This window comes from Coregonus lavaretus (genome assembly GCF_964263955.1).
Source record: "Coregonus lavaretus genome assembly, chromosome: 3".
Lineage (NCBI taxonomy): Eukaryota > Metazoa > Chordata > Actinopteri > Salmoniformes > Salmonidae > Coregonus > Coregonus lavaretus.
In genome coordinates, this window is record NC_139990.1 from 1,099,620 (window position 1) to 1,119,368 (window position 19,749).

Below are 19,749 nucleotides of genomic sequence, written 5' to 3' on the forward strand. Positions count from 1 at the left end.
TATTCACATAGACAGAGAGACTCCCATTTGGCTTATTTGTGTGTTGGCGAGCTGTGTGTAGGACTAGAGCAGCCGCAGAAAGGCACTGAACAGGGCACAACTCATGGAAAAGCCAACGGTGCAGAGCTGTGTTTTTATGGGGTTGGTGTTTGGTGGAGTCCAGCAGCAGCTGCCTGTGTTTAGGTCTGTCTGTACTCAAATACTGCACACCAGCTCACAGACAACAACCAAGCCCAGTGCACATGGATTCACCAGTCGTCTGTAGGTCTATTCATGTTCCAGGCAGTACAGTATAGCTGTGGATTTTTAATACTGAAATAAGCTAGCTATACACTTCAGCAGGGTTTCCCAACTGGCCCTCGTGTGATTTTATTTGCCCCCCCCAGTTTTCTGAGCAAAACAAATAATTTGTATTTGTTGGACATAAGACTGTAAAAACACCAGCAAATCAGCTCCAAGTGATTTTAATTTTGGAAATCTGTTTCAAAAATGTCCCACGCATAATAGAGAGATACACTACATGACCAAAAGTATGTGGACACCTGCTCGTCGAACATCTCATTCCAAAATCACGGGAATTAATATGGAGTTGGTCCCCCCTTTGGTGCTATAACAGCCTCCACTCTTCTGGGAAGGCTTTCCACTAGATGTTGGAACATTGCTGCGAGGACTTGCTTCCATTCAGCCACAAGAGCATTAGTGAGGTCGGGCACTGATGTTGGGCGATTCGGCCTGGCTCACAGTCGGCGTTCTAATTCATCCCAAAGGTGTTCAATGGGGTTGAGGTCAGGGCTCTGTGCTGGCCAGTCAAGTTCTTCCACACCGATCTCGACAAACCATTTCTGTATGGACCTCGCTTTGTGCACGGGGGCATTGTCATGCTGAAACAGGAAAGGGCCTTCCTCAAATGGTTGCCACAAAGTTGGAAGCACAGAATTGTCTAGAATGTCAATAACAACACTTTCAGTTGACCGGGGCAGCTCTAGCAGGGCAGGAATTTGACGAACTGACTTGTTGGAAAGGTGGCATCTTATGACGGTGCCACGTTGAAAGTCACTGAGCTGTTCAGTAAGGCCATTCTACTGCCAATGTTTGTCTATGGAGATTGCATAGCTGTGTGCTCAACGGGTGTGGCTGAAATAGCCGAATCCACTAATTTGAAGGGGTGTCCACATACTTTTGTATATATAGTGTACAGTATATGTGATCATATACAAATGTAAGCAAGGTTTGAAATATTATGTTTTAGTCAAATATTATATCTGATTGGGCTTCATGCGGTCAATTTGCAGTCTACAAATTATTTGTAATTATTTTCCGTCCCCCTGAACATCCGCTCAAGAAAAAATTGTCCAGCTGCTGAATCGAGTCGATGATTCATAATATGGTGAATATTGTCCCTGGTCAAATCTAGTTGATGACCCCTGATATGGGGAATATTGTCCCTGGTCAAATCTAGTTGATGATCCCTGAATTACAGTATATCAATAAAAGCACAAGAATATATATCAGGGTGTGACAGAAAATGTTTCTCTGTGGTAGGAGCAAGTTGTTTCTCTGTGGTAGGAGCAAGTAGTTTCTCTGCGGTAGGAGGAAGTTGTTTTTCTGTGGTAGAAGCAAGTTTCCAAGCAGTTTCACATTACATTTTAAATCGGAACAGAAAGATAATTACAACATATAGAAGTCAATGGAAAGGCAGTGGCGGAGGTGCAGTACATCAATCAAAGTTACGTACAGTGCCTTGCAAAAGTATTCATCCCCCTTCGCATTTTTCCTATTTTGTTGTGTTACAACCTGTCATTTAAATGGTTTTTATTTGGATTTAATGTAATGGACATACACAAAATAGTCCAAATTGGTGAAGTGAAATGAAAAAAATAACTTGTTTATAAATAACAGAAAAGTGGTGTGTGCATATGTATTCACCTCCTTTGCTATGAAGCCCCTAAATAAGATCTGGTGCAACCATTTACCTTTAGAAGTCACATAATTAGTTAAATAAAGTCCACCTGTGTGCAATCTAAGTGTCACATGATCTGTCACATGATCTCAGTATATATACACCTGTTCTGAAAGGCCCCAGAGTCTGCAACACCACTAAACAAGGGGCACGGAGCACCATTAAATCCATTATAAAAAAATGGAAAGAATATGGCACCACAACAAACCTGCCAAGAGAGGGCCGCCCACCAAAACTCACGGACCAGGCAAGGAGGGCACCAAAGATAACCCTGAAGGAGTTATAAAGCTCCACAGCGGAGATTGGAGTATCTGTCCATAGGACCACTTTAAGCCATACACTCCACAGAGCTGGGCTTTATGGATGAGTGGCCAGAAAAAAAGCCATTGCTTAAAGAAAAAAATAAGCAAACACGTTTGGTGTTCGCCAAAAGGCATGTGGGAGACTCCCCAAACATATGGAAGAAGGTACGCTGGTCAGATGAGACTAAAATTGAGCTTTTTAGCCATCAAGGAAAACGCTATGTCTGGCGCAAACCCAACACCTCTCATCACCCCGAGAACACCAGTGAAGAATGGTGGTGGCAGAATCATGTTGTGGGGATGTTTTTCATCAGCAGGGACTGGGAAACTGGCCAGAATTGAAGGAATGATAGATGGCGCTAAATACAGGGAAATTCTTGAGGGAAACCTGTTTCAGTCTTCCAGAGGTTTGAGACTGGGACGGAGGTTCACCTTCCAGCAGGACAATGATCCTAAGCATACTGCTAAAGCAACACTCGAGTGGTTTAAGGGGAAACATTTAAATGTCTTGGAATGGCCTAGTCAAAGCCCAGACCTCAATCCAATTGAGAATCTGTGGTATGACTTAAAGATTGCTGTACACCAGCGAAACCCATCCAACTTGAAGGAGCTGGAGCAGTTTTATCTTGAAGAATGGGCAAAAATCCCAGTGGATTTTGCATCTTCAAAGTGGTAGGCATGTTTTGTAAATCAAATGATACAAACCCCCCAAAAATCTATTTTAATTCCAGGTTGTAAGGCTACAAAATAGGAAAAATGCCAAGGGGGGTGAATACTTTCGCAAGCCACTGTAAAATAAAGACCAGTTCTCAACCTTAACTGGATAGGCGCTCTACTCCACCTCCTTAGGAGAGGGAAAATAATTATAACCAGTTCTTAACCTTAACTGGATAGGCGCTCTACTCCACCTCCTTAGGAGAGGAAAAATAATTATAACCAGTTCTTAACCTTAACTGGATAGGCGCTCTACTCCACCTCCTTAGGAGAGGGAAAATAATTATAACCAGTTCTTAACCTTAACTGGATAGGCGCTCTACTCCATCTCCTTAGGAGAGGGAAAATAATTATAACCTGGCAAAATGTCTTCTGGGTATTTTCAACAGGAAGGCTTGAGTTGGCAGAGACGTTACCCAGCTAAGGTGTGTTTGTGTAAATAGGGAGCTGCGCCTGCCGGGAGTTGGAGTTGTTTCCCAAACGGCACCCTATTCCCTTCATAGTGCACTACTTATGACCGGGGCACACAGGGAAAACAGCAAGGCATGTCAATCACTCCCACCTGTACTGTACACACACACACAGTCTCTGTCTGAAAGGGCACCATATTCCCTGTATAGTGCCCTAGTTTCGACCTGGGCCCATAGAGCTCTGGTCAAAAGTAGTGCACTATGTAGGGAAAAGGGTGCCATTTGGGACACATCCCTAATCACACTCAAAGACCAGTCCTACCATCACGATCACACTCCCCCTCTCACTGATAGGGAGCTTTACTAAGGGAACGGAATTAAGGCTTTGGTAATAAGGTCAATTAAATGTGTCTATATGAATGTGTCTACACTAGTTTATAATAGCAATTTTTTTTAATTAAATTGAGTCTGCGTCAACGTCTAAACGTCCAATCTGTGTTTGGCAAAGTGGTGCAGTCAGATTTTAGCTGTGTTCCTGGCCATTAAAGAGAGCAGAAATGCTGGCTCTGTGCTCTGTGGAGTCCAGACAGACAGACAGGGATGGCTCTGTGTACTCTGTGGAGTCCAGACAGACAGACAGGGCTGTGTTGTTTTCCACCCAGCTCTATGTGACTCATAGAGAGCTGGGCTAGGCCCAAATGGCACCCTATTCCCTATATAATGCAATACGTTTGACCAGGGCAATAGGGTGCCATTTGTGAAGCAGTCCTGGTCTAGGTTGATGAAGTAATAGGAAGGGCCTGTTGTTGAGTGGCTGAGTGCTGTAGAACGGTTGCATGCTGTTTAGGTGTTCCGTTTGTTTTTGTTTTTTTGTTTGTTTTTTTTGTTTTGTTTTTCTGGGGGGATGGATCAGCTTAATATTGCAGATAGATTGTATCTTCTATCAATGTAATTGTCTGCATCACTTCCAATCCCCCATGTTTTTTTTATTTTTTATATATATATTCCCCTTTATTACTTTTCAACCCCACCATCCTTTCCCTACTTGGAGTAAATTAGTGAACAACAACGCCCAGGCCTCTACTTCCGGTCTATAATTACTATCTACACCTTATGGACAGAGTTAATTTTACAATAATTCTATATCCATATATATATAGGTGTTCCGTTTGTTTGAGCTGGTTAGGAGGGAGGTAAGGGGGGTTTCCTGGTTGTCGAGCACACACACCCACTTCCTCCTCCGAGGAATCGAATGATAATGGGCACTGAGGCAGCCTCCTGCACTGATAATCCCCTCTCATATTCCACCAAAGCCACCATGTGTCGACATGTCATACCCCACTGTGAAAGGAACCAGCATGGTGTGTGTGTGTGTTTGTGTGTGTGTCTGTACATGTGTGTGCCAACCCCCGCTGTGCAAATCCAGATTGGCGACTGGTTATTTTCTGTTCATGTGGCTTTGGTATATAAAGGCACATTGAGGTTTGGCACTTGCTCTAGCTAGCTGCTCAGTTTGATGCTGTGGCCCTGCCTGTCTGTCCTTGACTGACCCTCCAGGGAGGGTGAGCTAAAGCGCCCCACAGCTGCGCCATTCAAGGCCCCAGTGTTCGCCCGAAGCTGGAAGCCATCCCTGGGGCTCTCGGCCACACAAAGAGCCCCTCACATGGAAGCCAGGAGCTGCCTTGCACCACTTTGTCACCCTGGTGTTAGAGGGCAGTTTATCATCAGCCGCTGGCCCTGCTTCTTATTTTAGTTTTTTACAGCTCTGATTCTGAAAGGTGTGTCTGTTTCCCTCTCTCTCTCTCTCTCTCTCTCTTTCTTTCTTTTTTTTCTCTCACTCTCTTTGACGTCCTGGTTGTTTCTCTGTAATTCCCCTTGTGTGAGTCAGGCAGTGAGGTCACGGCGCTCAAAGACGGAGTCGGGTCGGAGATCAAAGGCCCCGCCAAGCCTCTTATCTACTCCTACAAGGCCTTAACTACTCCTACCAGGCCGGAACGGCTTCTCTTCCTCACATCCTGCCTCCTTCTATGGGCCCTTCCTGTCACTATGTTAAATACCCATATAGAGATGATATTATTCACTGATATGGACTATGGTCATTACATTTACATTTACGTCATTTAGCGACTTACAAATTGGTGCATTCACCTTATAGCCAGTGGGATAACCACTTTACAATGGGTTTTTTTTTTGGGGGGGGGGGTAGAAGGATTACTTTATCCTATCCCAGGTATTCCTTAAAGAGGTGGGGTTTCAAATGTCTCCGGAAGGTGGTGAGTGACTCCGCTGTCCTGGCGTCGTGAGGGAGCTTGTTCCACGATTGGGGTGCCAGAGCAGCGAACAGTTTTGACTGGGCTGAGCGGGAACTGTGCTTCCGCAGAGGTAGGGGAGCCAGCAGGCCAGAGGTGGATGAACGCAATGCCCTCGTTTGGGTGTAGGGACTGATCAGAGCCTGAAGATACGGAGGTGCCGTTCCCCTCACAGCTCCGTAGGCAAGCACCATGGTCTTGTAGCAGATGCAAGCTTCAACTGGAAGCCAGTGGAGTGTGCGGAGGAGCGGGGTGACGTGAGAGAACTTGGGAAGGTTGAACACCAGACGGGCTGCGGCATTCTGGATGAATTGTAGGGGTTTAATGGCACAGGCAGGGAGCCCAGCCAACAGCGAGTTGCAGTAATCCAGACGGGAGATGACAAGTGCCTGGATTAGGACCTGTGCCGCTTCCTGTGTAAGGCAGGGTCGTACTCTTCGAATGTTGTAGAGCATGAACCTACAGGATCGGGTCACCGCCTTGATGTTAGCGGAGAACGACAGCGTGTTGTCCAGGGTCACGCCAAGGCTCTTCGCACTCTGGGAGGAGTGCGTCAGGACACACAGGAACACAGAGGGACTGAGTTAATAAACTCCCACAAGTCACAGAGGATTGAGGAAGTGCACTGCTTGGGTAACTGAGCCGTCCGTTAGCTTGATAAGATTATTTTATTTTCGAGGTAACCAGGTTAAGCTCTAATGTATGGACTTGTTTGTGAGGCATGCCAGACATATTTTCTCCCTCTAATCATGTGTAGAAGGGCCCCAGCAGCAGATAAATGAATGACGCCTTCCTGTGGTGCTCCACTCCTCTAGACACTGGTCTGCTCTCTGGCCTGTGTGATTTGACCCAGGGCAAGGTCATGAATCCCATTGCATGAAAAGGCATTGACCCAGTCCTGCCACCGCATACCGACAGAGACAGAGAGAGAAAGAGAGAGAGAGATCATTCCCCGAAAAGTTCTGCAGTGCAAAGGAGTAAGAAAGAGGAGTGAAAGTAAAGGAGGAAGGAAGACAGGAAATGCTTGGCTGAAAGGTAACTTACATTTTCCCCTGTTTAAAATCTATGTTGGCAGGGGTCAGCTAAGACATTTCCCATACTTGGTCAGAAGACATTTTTACATTTTAGTCATTTAGCAGACACTCTTATCCAGAGCGACTTACAGTTAGTGAATACATATTTTTTTATACTGGCCCCCCGTGGGAATCGAACCCACAACCCTGGCGTTGCAAACGCCATGCTTTATCAACTGAGCTACATCCCTGCCGGCCATTCCCTCCCCTACCCTGGACCAATTGTGCGCCGCCCATGAGTCTCCCGGTCACGGCCGGCTGCGACAGAGCCTGGATTCGAACCAGGATCTCTAGTGGCACAGTTAGCACTGCGATGCAGTGCCTTAGACCACTGCGCCACTCAGGAGACAAGACAAGAGGGACATTTAATAATGAATAATGAATGAATAACGAAGTCAAGAGGGACATCTTAATAATGAATCATGAATTAATTCCTGGAATGTAAACACGAAATGACCGTGCCATCATTAAAACTAGTGATGGAAGGGGGGTGGGTGGGGAGGTAATATGAGAGAATGGTGTCTGAAGCCACACACACACACACACACACACACACACACACACACACACACACACACACACAGAGAATCTGGTAAAGGCGCCAGCATGCTTCAGTTGGGCTGGTGCCGAGCCGAACTCAGCTAGCCGAACCGAACGAGTGTTCTCGCATACTCCCTTAATAGACCTTCGCTTAAAGAGTCGTCTCTCGTTGAATGACAACAAAGACTTTATTGAAGAATCCCTACAGTTGACCAATCATGGACAAAAGGGCGTAGACTTTGGCTCCCGAACTTTGGCTGGCCTCGAGAACGAAGTCCAAAATGAACAAAAAACATCACAAAATGTTGTCGTAATATATGCACAAACTCTTCAGAACTGTTTCGGCTGGGAAGCATGCGGACGCCTTAAAGGGATGGAAGGACAAGGAGGGAGAGATGGGGGATGAATAGATTAATGGAAAGGGTAGACAGATGGAATCACCCCATCCGGTTCGAACAGGGGTCAATTGTTGGAAGCGTCATTGTCACCATTAGTGTGACCCGGCCACCACTGACAGGCCTGATGGGACCGTTGACATGTCTCATCAGGTCATCAGCGTGTGAGGGAGCAACGAGACGACAAACTCCTAGTGGGTCTTTCTACACACACACCTACCAGCCTCCACACAAAGTTACACAAACACAAAGTTACCTCCTGCATAAAAGAACCGGTCTGGTCAATATTTACCCAAACACCATTAGGAGTTCCAAGTACCCTAACCGGGCCTGCCGCAGCAGCAAAGCTTGCTGGGTAAACAGAGGGTGTATATGGGAAATACATGAGCAGTGTGCGTCTGGCATCGCCTGAGAGGACCCAGTGACAGAAAGAGGGGAGCACAGAGTGGCTGTTTACGTCCCAAATGGCACCCTATTCCCTATATAGTGCACTACTTTTGGTTAAAAAAAAGTAGGGCACTGTGTAGGGGATAGGGTGCCATTTGGGACACTGATTTGACATGTACATGTTGAGTGTCCAGACTAGTCTAGCTCTAAGGGGTAATGTATTAGCCATCTCTATGGACTGACTTTAAGGGGTAATGTATTAGCCATCTCTATGGACTGACTTTAAGGGGTAATGTATTAGCCATCTCTATGGACTGACTTTAAGGGGTAATGTATTAGCCATCTCTATGGACTGACTTTGAGGGGTAATGTATTAGCCATCTCTATGGACTGACTTTGAGGGGTAATGTATTAGCCATCTCTATGGACTGACTTTGAGAGAGAGGGTAACTCCAAACAGAGATCTCCTTGTGTTCAATGTCAGTTCGCTGCAACTTTCCCACACAAAGTCACACCATAGGGAGTAGTAGGGACTATGGAGAAAGCAACAAGGACCTATTAGTCCGGGACTTTGGCGTTTTCTAACTAACTGGCTGCTGTGTCCGGCATCCAACCAAGGCCACACGTGTGTGAGTGAGAAAAAATAGAACGTAGCAGGATTGTTTGTTCCCCTGTCTCCATAACAGACATGCCTGTATATAGCCTCGTTATTGTTAATTTATTTTTTACTTTAGTTTATTTAGTAAACATTTTCTTAACTCTTATTTTTCTTAAAACTGCATTGCTGGTTAAGGGCTTGTAAGTAAGCGTTTCACGGTAAGGTCTACACCTGAAGTATTCTGCGCATGTGACAAATAACATTTGATTTGATTTGATGCCTTATTGCAGTCAGTCAGAGCTGGGTTGACTCACACAAACCTATAGTGAGTAAACGTTTAGTCTGTGGCCATATAGGTCCTATGGGATGGTGTATGTATGGATAGGAATGCCTTAAGTCACACAGGGAGAGGATGCACAGATCTGGCTAGCTGAGAACCATATGGTGTTCTGCTATAGTAGTCTTCATTCAGGCTCTTCACTCAGGCCCTTCACTCAGGCTCTTCACCCAGGCTCTTCACTCAGGCTCTTCACTCAGGCTCTTCACTCAGGCTCTTCACCTAGGCTCTTCACCTAGGCTCTTCACTCAGGCTCTTCACCTAGGCTCTTCACTCAGGCTCTTCACCCAGGCTCTTCACTCAGGCTCTTCACCTAGGCACTTCACTCAGGCTCTGGGTTGACATTCCTCTCTACTCTCATTTTCTCTCTTTCCCTCTCTCTATACCTCTCCATCTGTCTTTATATGTCTCTCTCTCTCTCTCTCTCCCTCTCCCTCTCCTCTCTCTCTCTCTCTCTCTCTCTCTCTCTCTCTCTCTCTCTCTCTCTCTCTCTCTCTCTCTCTCTCTCTCTCTCTCTCTCTCTCTCTCTCTCTCTCTCTCTCTCTCTCTCTCTCTCTCTCTCTCTCTCTCTCTCTCTCTCTCTCTCTCAGACTGGTGGATGGAGGGGGTCTTATGCTGGGATTATACCTGTGATCATTCAGATGATTATTTGTCAATGAGAGGAGGTATTAGAACGGCTACACAGGGACTAAAGAAGAGACCATAGAGATTTCATTGTTGTCTCTGTGTGCGTCCCAAATAGGCACCCTATTCCCTAGATAGAGAGATACAGGAAGAGAGAGGAGGGGGATACAGGGATACAGGGAGAGAGGGGAGGGGGATAGAGAGATACAGGGAGAGAGAGGAGGGGGATAGAGAGATACAGAGAGAGAGAAGAGGGGGATAGAGATACAGGGAGAGAGAGGAGGGGGGGAGAGAGATACAGGAAGAGAGAGGAGGGGGATAGAGAGATACAGAGAGAGAGAGAGAGAGAGGAGGGGGATAGAGTGATACGGGGAGAGAGAGGAGGGGGATAGAGAGATACAGGAAGAGAGAGGAGGGGGATAGAGAGATACAGAGAGAGAGAGGAGGGGGATAGAGATACAGGAAGAGAGAGGAGGGGGAGAGAGATACGGGAAGAGAGAGGAGGGGGATAGAGGGATATAGGAAGAGAGAGGAGGGGGATAGAGGGATGTAGAGAGAGAGAGACAGAGAGGAGGGGGATAGAGAGATACAGAGAGAGAGAGAGGAGGGGGATAGAGATATACAGAGAGAGAGATGAGGGGGATAGAGAGATACAGGGAGAGAGAGGAGGGGGATAGAGAGATACAGGGAGAGAGATGAGGGGGATAGAGAGATACAGAGAGAGAGAGGAGGGGGATAGAGAGATACAGGAAGAGAGAGGAGGGGGATAGAGAATACAGGAAGAGAGAGGAGGGGGATAGAGGGATACAGGGAGAGAAAGGAGGGGGATAGAGAGAGAGAGAGGAGGGGGATAGAGAGATACAGGAAGAGAGAGGAGGGGGATAGAGATACAGGAAGAGAGAGGAGGGGGATAGAGATACAGGAAGAGAGAGGAGGGGGATAGAGATACAGGAAGAGAGAGGAGGGGGATAGAGATACAGGAAGAGAGAGGAGGGGGATAGAGAGATACAGGAAGAGAGAGGAGGGGGATAGAGAGATACAGAGAGAGAGAAGAGGGGGATAGAGATACAGGGAGAGAGAGGAGGGGGATAGAGAGATACAGGAAGAGAGAGGAGGGGGATAGAGAGATACAGAGAGAGAGAGGAGGGGGATAGAGAGATACAGGAAGAGAGAGGAGGGGGATAGAGGGATACAGGGAGAGAGAGGAGGGGGATAGAGAGATACAGGAAGAGAGAGGAGGGGGATAGAGGGATACAGGGAAAGGGGAAGAGAATTCTGCACATTCTTCTGTCTGACGTAGTGAGGAGTTTTGGAGCTCAGCATGCTGGGACAAAGAGGGTAAGGAGGAGGGAGGGGTGGAGGTATGGCAGGGTGAAAGAGAGATGGAGAGGGTGATTAACACTTACGGGAGAGAGAGAGAGAGAGAGAGAGAGAGAGAGAGAGAGAGAGAGAGAAGAGAGAGAGAGAGAGAGAGAGAGAGAGAGAGAGAGAGAGAGAGAGAGAGAGAGAGAGAGAGAGAGAGAGAGAGAGAGAGAGAGAGAGAGATGTGAAGGAATGTGACACCCACGAGTGAAAATGTTGGAAAGGGAGGAAAAAGCTGTCACTGCATTTTCTGCCTTTTTTGGCTGTTTCTGCCTTTCTTTCTCGCCTCGCTTCTTGAGGAGCCAAAGTGACACCCATGTCCCGGGACGTCTGTTTTCACTTGCAGCATCACACCTCATGACAGCTCAGTCTCCTACTTCATGGCTTTAGTTTTTGTGGTGTTTCTGGCCCCAGTCCTGTTGGCTGAGCTCTGGTCAAAAGTAGTGCACTACATAGGGAATAGGGTGCCATTTGGGATGCACTTCATGGCTTTTCTGTGACATTTCTGGCCATAGCCCTGCTGTCTAAGGGGCTGGCTCTCTAGCAGGCTCCCACACCATTGTCCCTTGCTTGCCAGGCCTCTGTTTATCACACGGTTGGGTTTGGAGGGCGCTCCGCAAATAGGCTGAGACATGCACAGTCAGGACAGATTTGGTCTGAGTCGTTATTACTGCTGCAGGGTTACATAAGGAGAGGACTGACTGGGGAACAGAGGCTACGTGCCAAATGGTACCCTATTACCTATATAGTGCACTACGTTTGGCCCTGGTCAAAAGTAGTATAGGGTGCAATTTCGAACACAAACAGAGAACAGGGTCATTCATATACACTAGTCACCAAACAGAAGAAAAAATACTGAAAAATGTCTGGGGGGGGGGGAATACTATAAGAAACGCCTGTTTTCGTTTTCTGCTGCAAAACGTTTTACTACCATGTGCTCTAATGAATGTGACCCAGCTATGGGAGTCAGGAGAGAGAGATGCGCAGGTTTAGAGTCACAGTGACTCAGGGACTACATGAACAACTCATATGAGATACAGGGTGAATATACAGTATGTGGGCTAGCATTTGGTAGCCTGGATACCAGTCTGTTTGTGCCATCATGCCCCTACTTGCCACTCCTTGGCATAACAACATGAAACAAACGGACTGGTGAACAGGCTAAGCATTTGTAGGTCTGACACTGTTGGAACTGTCACGAACCAGTTGTCATGTGTTGTTTCTCCTGCCTCCTCCCTGGTGTGGACAGGTGGTGACCCCAACAGGAGTGGGACAGTCCTATGCCTACAGCGCTGGTCAGCACAACCAACAGGACCTCTATGACGTTCCTCCCATGAGACCACAGGGGGTAGGTGTCTCACTCAACTACACACATTCTATAGCAATCCCTATTTCAATCCGTTAGGACAATTCTGAAATGGAACCCTAGACGGTTAGCTACTGTATAGGAAACACAGAGGCTGTGTAGGGCCCTGGCCAAACGTGGTGCACTTTAAAGGGAACAGGGAGCAATTTCAGACACAACCTCTGTGTTTCACGTAGCTAATTCTGCCATGTCAATTGAATGTCATCCATGGGATCCTGATTTGGGATTTGTCGCTGTGTTTTCCAGGTGTATGACATTCCTCCTGGGAAACTGATGGGGTCACACTCTCCCGGACAACATGGGAATGCTCGCCCCCAAGAGGGAGTCTATGATATTCCTCCTGGGAAACTGATGGGGTCACCCTATCCCGGACAACATGGGAATGCTCGCCCCCAAGTGGGAGTCCATGATATTCCTCCATCCACTCAAATGGACCCCCGGACACAAGGGGTATGACTAGGACCACTCATACTACACACAGAAACACTACCCACATAGAGAGACAGCATACAGAAGGCCTGTAGGAAGCGGTAGCCGTTTAAGTCCGGAAAATGTTACTGTGTTTATTGATACAGGCTCTAGTATTCCCCTTAATTGCCTGGTAATAAATTAATAATATGTCAAATGATCGTATTTATGACTTCTTCGCGGTTCCCTAAATGAAAGCGTTGCCTGCCAAAAGTGTTCGAGCAAAACTCGCTGAGTAGCGTTCTCTCTCTCCATCTGTGAACCCTCCCGCAGGGAAAGTCAAGGACTAAATGATTACTTACTCTTGGGCTATGTACCAAATGGCACCCTATTCCCTATACAGTGCGTTCTTTTGACCAGGGCCCATAGGGCTGTGGTCGAAAGGAGTGGTCAAACGTAGTGCACTATGTAGGGTCCCATTTGGGACGTAGCCTGGGCCGTCTTACATTACTCCCTGGAACGTCCAGACCTGTCCCAAGGCTTAGGGCCATCAGTTGCTTGGTAACAACGTGAAATATGTGGGACCTCGTTATTTGCGTCGCTCCTAATTACAGTTTGGGGTCGGCCCATCTCGCACTAAGGAGTGGATTTTTAAGGCTGAGTGAAATCACTTACAGCCCACTCATTTTATTTATACAGCTCCACTTTCATGCTGCATGACATGTCCTGTACAATCCATATTCCACCTCTGTCAGGACTATACTGTTTTTAAAGGGCTAGATGTTTATTGCTTATAATGCTTGCCATATTCAAGGTGATACTGAGTTATTATGGGGAAGAAATAGAGAAGGAATAGAGAGTAAACATATTTAGATTAGCAAATATAGAATCAACAGAAACTAAACAGTACTTTCAGTTCCTCAATATCTAACTAAAATAATGTGGTACAAAGTGTGCTTGTTATTGATATGGATAAGCTGTGTCTCTGTAGCTATGTTATTGATATGGATAAGCTGTGTGTCTGTAGCTATATTATCGATATGGATAAGCTGTGTCTCTGTAACTACGTTATTGATATGGATAAGCTGTGTGTCTGTAGCTATGTTATTGATATGGATAAGCTGTGTGTCTGTAGCTACGTTATTGATATGGATAAGCTGTGTGTCTGTAGCTATGTTATTGATATGGATAAGCTGTGTGTCTGTAGCTATGTTATTGATATGGATAAGCTGTGTGTCTGTAGCTACGTTATTGATATGGATAAGCTGTGTGTCTGTAGCTATGTTATTGATATGGATAAGCTGTGTGTCTGTAGCTACGTTATTGATATGGATAAGCTGTGTGTCTGTAGCTATGTTATTGATATGGATAAGCTGTGTGTCTGTAGCTATGCTATTGATATGGATAAGCTGTGTGTCTGTAGCTACGTTATTGATATGGATAAGCTGTGTGGCTGTAGCTACGTTATTGATATGGATAAGCTGTGTGTCTGTAGCTATGTTATTGATATGGATAAGCTGTGTGTCTGTAGCTATGATGCATTGTTGGTTGAATCGCTGTCTACTCCCATCCTTATTGTAGTCTGAGGCACTCAACAAATGCTTGTCTTGTCCCTGCAGGTGTACTCTGTGCCTCCCTGCTTGAACACCCCAGTCCTCCAGGAGGGGAACTACGATTTTCCCCAGCCTCTCAAACAACACAAACAACAGGAGGGCATCTATGACGTACCCCCTCCCACCTTCACCAAACCCTCAGCCTCCCTGTCCCCACAGTCCAACTACGACTTCCCCCCCAGTTCCCAGCAAATCGGCCCCCACCACCTCCAACGCCCCGTCGCTAATGACAACGAGGGAATCTACGACGTGCCGCCCCCCGCCCACCAGCTCTCTGGGGCGGGGCCTCGGGGGGACCTGTATGACATCCCCAGGGGGATGCAGCAGCCCCCCTCCCAGCACCGCTCCACCCCCCAGGAGAGGGACAGGGGGAAGGGCCAGTCCACCCCCCAGGAGCGGGACAGGGGGAAGGGCCAGGGCATATATGACATCCCCCCTGCTCTGGGGGACGTGACGGACGGGGTGAATCGCCTGTCCTTCTCCAGTACGGGCTCCACACACAGCTCCATGTCCACCACCTCCACCTCCACGGTCTCCAGCGCTGAGGGCCGACCGGCCCTGGATGTGGACCAGGCCGTCCAGAGGCTGTGCCGCCAGCAGCAGGCTGTAGAGGCCTCGGTCGGGGCCCTGCAGAGCCTGGCCTCTTCGCCCCACTGGAGGACTTACCCCTTCATGGAGCGCCATAGCAACGAGTTGCGCACCGTGCTGGACCGGGTGCGGGCGGCCCTGGCAGACTTCGTGGTGTTTGGGAGGGGTGCTGCGGCCAACGCCACTGCCCTGTCGGACCCCAGTCTGCACAGTAAGCTGAGGAGGCAGCTGGGGAGGCTGGAGGACTCCCAGCAGATCATCCTGCAGACCTACCAAAGCCTGGAGAACTGCGGCTGGGCCCTCAACGCCCTGACCATCTCCAGCGCCTCCAAGCACCAGATCAAGAATGACGACCTGGATCGCTTTGTCATGGTGTCCAGGACGGTGCCCAACGACGCCAAACAGCTGGCCTCCTCCGTGGGGGGTAACGCTGAGCTGCTTTTCAGACGGGCACCCACCACGAACGGGTCCTCCTACCGCAAGGGTGGCACGCCCGAGGAGGCCGTTATCCACCCTCAGACTTCTCCACCCTCAGACAGGGATAACTACAGGGGCCACAACCAAGACAAAGGCAACATGAACAATAGTGAGAAGTGTGTGAAGAGCTGGATGGAGGACTATGACTACGTCCATCTGCAGGTACGACTGACTCTGACTCTAGCCCGACCTACCACACAGATGTTACATTTACATGACATTGTGGTCATTTAACAGACGCATTCCTTATCCAGAGCAACTTACAGTCGAGCGTTCAACTTATGTTAGCTAGTGAAGACAAAAAGGTAGCTAGGTAAGATGTTAGCCCCTCGTGTTAAGACATAATCCCTGGTGTATGCGTGAGAGCTTGGATGTGGAATTCCTACACAGCTTCTAAGGTGTGTTGCTGCCTTATGGACCCCTTGTGAGGATCTGGTGGTATTCAGGATGTGTGGGCTAGCTGTTTAAAGTGTTGAGGTAGTCAGGCTGTATCAGCATATTGGGTTGTACCATATGTTCATCAAGGAAGAGGCAGATCTTAATCGAGGGGAATAAAAGTAAAGGTTGAATGAGGGTATGTATTTTAATGAGTATACATGTAGCTACCCTCTGTATGTACCTACCCTCTGTATGTACCTACCCTCTGTATGTACCTACCCTCTGCTGTTTAAGTCTGCTGTCTTAGTTGAGTTCTCCTCACTCTTGTTTCTCCTCAGGGAAAAGAGGACTTTGAGCGTCAGCAGAAAGTGCTTCTGGAGAAAGAGAACATAATTAAACAGAGCAAGGTGCAGCTGGGACAGGAACAGGTGAAGGTTTTTTTCTCTCTCTTCTCTGTTCTGTTCTGTTCTGTTCTTCTCTGTTCTGCTCTGTTCTTCTCTGTTCTGTTCTGCTCTGTTCTCCTCTTCCCACTGGGCACACACTGGTTGAATCAAAGTTTTTCCCACGTCATTTCAATTAAATTACGTTGAACCAACTTGGAATAGATGTTGAATTGATGTCTGTTCTGTTCTGTTCTGTTCTGTTCTTCTCTGTTCTGTTCTGTTCTTCTCTGTTCTGTTCTGTTCTTCTCTGTTCTGTTCTTCTCTGTTCTGTTCTTCTCTGTTCTGTTCTGTTCTGTTCTTCTCTGTTCTGTTCTGTTCTTCTCTGTTCTGTTCTTCTCTGTTCTGTTCTGTTCTGTTCTGTTCTGTTCTGTTCTGTTCTTCTCTGTTCTGTTCTGTTCTTCTCTGTTCTGTTCTGTTCTGTTCTTCTCTGTTCTGTTCTGTTCATCTCTGTTCTTCTCTTTTCTGTTCTTCTCTGTTCTGTTCTGTTCTGTTCTGTTCTGTTCTGTTCTGTTCTGTTCTGTTCTTCTCTGTTCTGTTCTGTTCTTCTCTGTTCTGTTCTGTTCTGTTCTTCTCTGTTCTGTTCTGTTCTGTTCTTCTCTGTTCTTCTCTGTTATGTTGTTCTCTGTTCTGTTCTTCTGTGTTCTGTTCTGTTCTTCTCTGGTCTGTTCTGTTCTTCTCTGTTCTGTTCTTCTGTGTTCTGTTCTGTTCTTCTCTGTTCTGTTCTTCTGTGTTCTGTTCTGTTCTTCTCTGTTCTGTTCTGTTCTTCTCTGTTCTGTTCTTCTGTGTTCTGTTCTTCTCTGTTCTGTTCTGTTCTTCTGTGTTCTGTTCTGTTCTTCTCTGTTCTGTTCTGTTCTGTTCTTCTGTGTTCTGTTCTGTTCTTCTCTGTTCTGTTCTGTTCTTCTGTGTTCTGTTCTGTTCTTCTCTGTTCTGTTCTGTTCTGTTCTTCTGTGTTCTGTTCTGTTCTTCTCTGTTCTGTTCTGTTCTTCTCTTTTCTGTTCTTCTCTGTTCTGTTCTGTTCTGTTCTGTTCTTCTCTGTTCTGTTCTGTTCTTCTCTGTTCTGTTCTGTTCTGTTCTGTTCTGTTCTTCTCTGTTCTTCTCTGTTATGTTGTTCTCTGTTCTGTTCTTCTGTGTTCTGTTCTGTTCTTCTCTGTTCTGTTCTGTTCTTCTCTGTTCTGTTCTTCTGTGTTCTGTTCTGTTCTTCTCTGTTCTGTTCTTCTGTGTTCTGTTCTGTTCTTCTCTGTTCTGTTCTGTTCTTCTCTGTTCTGTTCTTCTGTGTTCTGTTCTGTTCTTCTCTGTTCTGTTCTGTTCTTCTGTGTTCTGTTCTGTTCTTCTCTGTTCTGTTCTGTTCTGTTCTTCTGTGTTCTGTTCTGTTCTTCTCTGTTCTGTTCTGTTCTTCTGTGTTCTGTTCTGTTCTTCTCTGTTCTGTTCTGTTCTGTTCTTCTGTGTTCTGTTCTGTTCTTCTCTGTTCTGTTCTGTTCTTCTCTGTTCTGTTCTTCTGTGTTCTGTTCTTCTCTGTTATGTTCTATTTGTGGTCCTCTGTAGCTCAGCTGGTAGAGCACGGTGCTTGTAATGCCAGGGTAGTGGGTTCGATCCCCGGGACCACCCATACACAAAAATGTATGCACGCATGACTGTAAGTCGCTTTGGATAAAAGCGTCTGCTAAATGGCATACTATTATTCTGTTCTGTTCTTCTCTCCACTCCACTCTTCTCTTCTTTTCTTTTTTGGCCAGTCTGGGCCACCGTACCTTGGTCATGCATACACATTTTCTTTGTCTTTTTGCATGGACTACAGTTACAATATTAAAGGCCCACTCCTCTAATTGAGAAACAACAAAATGGTAGCCCCGCCACTTGGTTTTCTATAAATCTGAGAGATGGGGCTGGAGAAATATGCCCACTCTCAGACATTATTTTCCTACTTTTCACATAATTTATCGAACACACATTATTTAATCAAACACGCAGTGGGTGACCTTTCTAGCATGGGTTCATAGACGGTACCTAGAACATTATGATAATTCCTTGTGGCTTGTACTAATATGATGAAATTGACAGGTAGGATGTATTTTCATCATGTTTATTGTGTGTGAGAGAGTTCCGTCTCCCGTCTCTCCACAATACTTAACTAGTTTGTGTAAATATGAAGAAAGAAATATCAACACAAAATATTAATCCGCTTTCTCTCTTTTAACCCTCACAGATTAACCAGTTCAAGCAGTTGGAGCAAGAGGTGATTAAACCGGTGGAGAACGACATCACACAGTGGATCTCCCATCAGCACCCGACAGGCCCCTCCTCCTCCCCATCAGACTCCTCCTCCTCTGCCTCCCCCTCCCTGACAGGAGGCGGGGCCCGTCAGATGCTGTGTGGGCGGGACCGTCAGTTGCTGGGCTTCTACGCGGAGCAGTGCCAGCAGCACTTTGTCACGCTGCTCAACGCCGTGGACGCTTTCTTTGGCTGCGTGGGCACCGGCCAGCCACCCCGCATCTTTGTGGCACACAGCAAGTTTGTCATTCTCAGCGCCCACAAACTGGTGTTCATCGGGGACACCCTGTCCAGGCAAGTAGCCACGCCCGAGGTGGCCAACCGGGTGATGAACTCTAGCAATGTGCTTTGCGACCTGCTGAAGACTGTGGTGGGAGCCACTAAGACGGCCGCGCTGCACTACCCCAACACAGCCGCCGTTCAGGACATGGTGGACAGAGTCACGGATCTCTCACACCACGCTCAACAGTTCAAAGAACAGCTGCTTCAGATGGCTGCTTTGTGATAGTTTGTGTTGTCACTACCTGGTCCCGCCTATTTCACCATAGCAACCTATGTGTATATACCGTATATATCTATATATATATATATATATATTGCTAGTTGTTAATCTTAAGAGTTTTTTTTGGGGCTGTTCTGTAAATATTTGGCTCTATTTGTGTGTAGATTGTTTTATATAATTAATTATGATATATAGATATGATATCTGTGGCTTTTTAGGGTGACTTGGACATATTTTCGTTACATTCCCGTTTCATATATTATAAAGCACCTTATGATGATGACATGTCCTTTTTTTTTTTTCACCTGTAGATTATTGACGCACCCTACTGCTGGAAATGATGTCAGTACTTTGTGTAAATCGTTTGATGTCGCACTCTTTTATTGAAAGGGTAGGGCTCTCAACAGACAAAGTAAAGGACTGTTCTTACCCATATGACTGTGTTATAAAGTTTGTTAACTGCTAAGAAGACTAGTGGGCGCCACTTTATTTTCAGACAGTGCACATGACATGACATAAACAAGCCTTGTTAAACATCACCTATGTTATTGCACACACACACACACACACACAACAGGTGGACATGTTTGCCTGGATAGCAGTAACTAGAGACCTGAATGGCTGACCTGGTACACAATATTGGCAACAACACTAAAACTCACAGCCAAAACCTGGTATTTATCTTTCACATTCAC

At 46.7% G+C, this 19,749-nt stretch overlaps 1 protein-coding gene across 2 annotated transcripts in view; it reads left to right on the top strand.

The window, feature by feature from the left end:
* The window catches only part of LOC311118229 (enhancer of filamentation 1-like), a 54,504-nt gene extending 35,015 nt beyond the window's left edge, over positions 1-19,489 (top strand). The window contains exons 3-7 of one of the 2 annotated variants that reach the window (XM_084157604.1): positions 12,261-12,359; positions 12,624-12,827; positions 14,405-15,625; positions 16,180-16,269; positions 18,488-19,489. In XM_084157604.1, the coding sequence (XP_084013730.1) occupies positions 12,261-12,359; positions 12,624-12,827; positions 14,405-15,625; positions 16,180-16,269; positions 18,488-19,057 (2,184 nt within the window). In that variant the 3' untranslated portion in view covers positions 19,058-19,489. The remainder of the gene's footprint in view (positions 1-12,260; positions 12,360-12,623; positions 12,828-14,404; positions 15,626-16,179; positions 16,270-18,487) is intronic. The other variant, XM_084157605.1, reaches the window with a different exon arrangement.
* Positions 19,490-19,749: the final 260 nt, after the last annotated feature.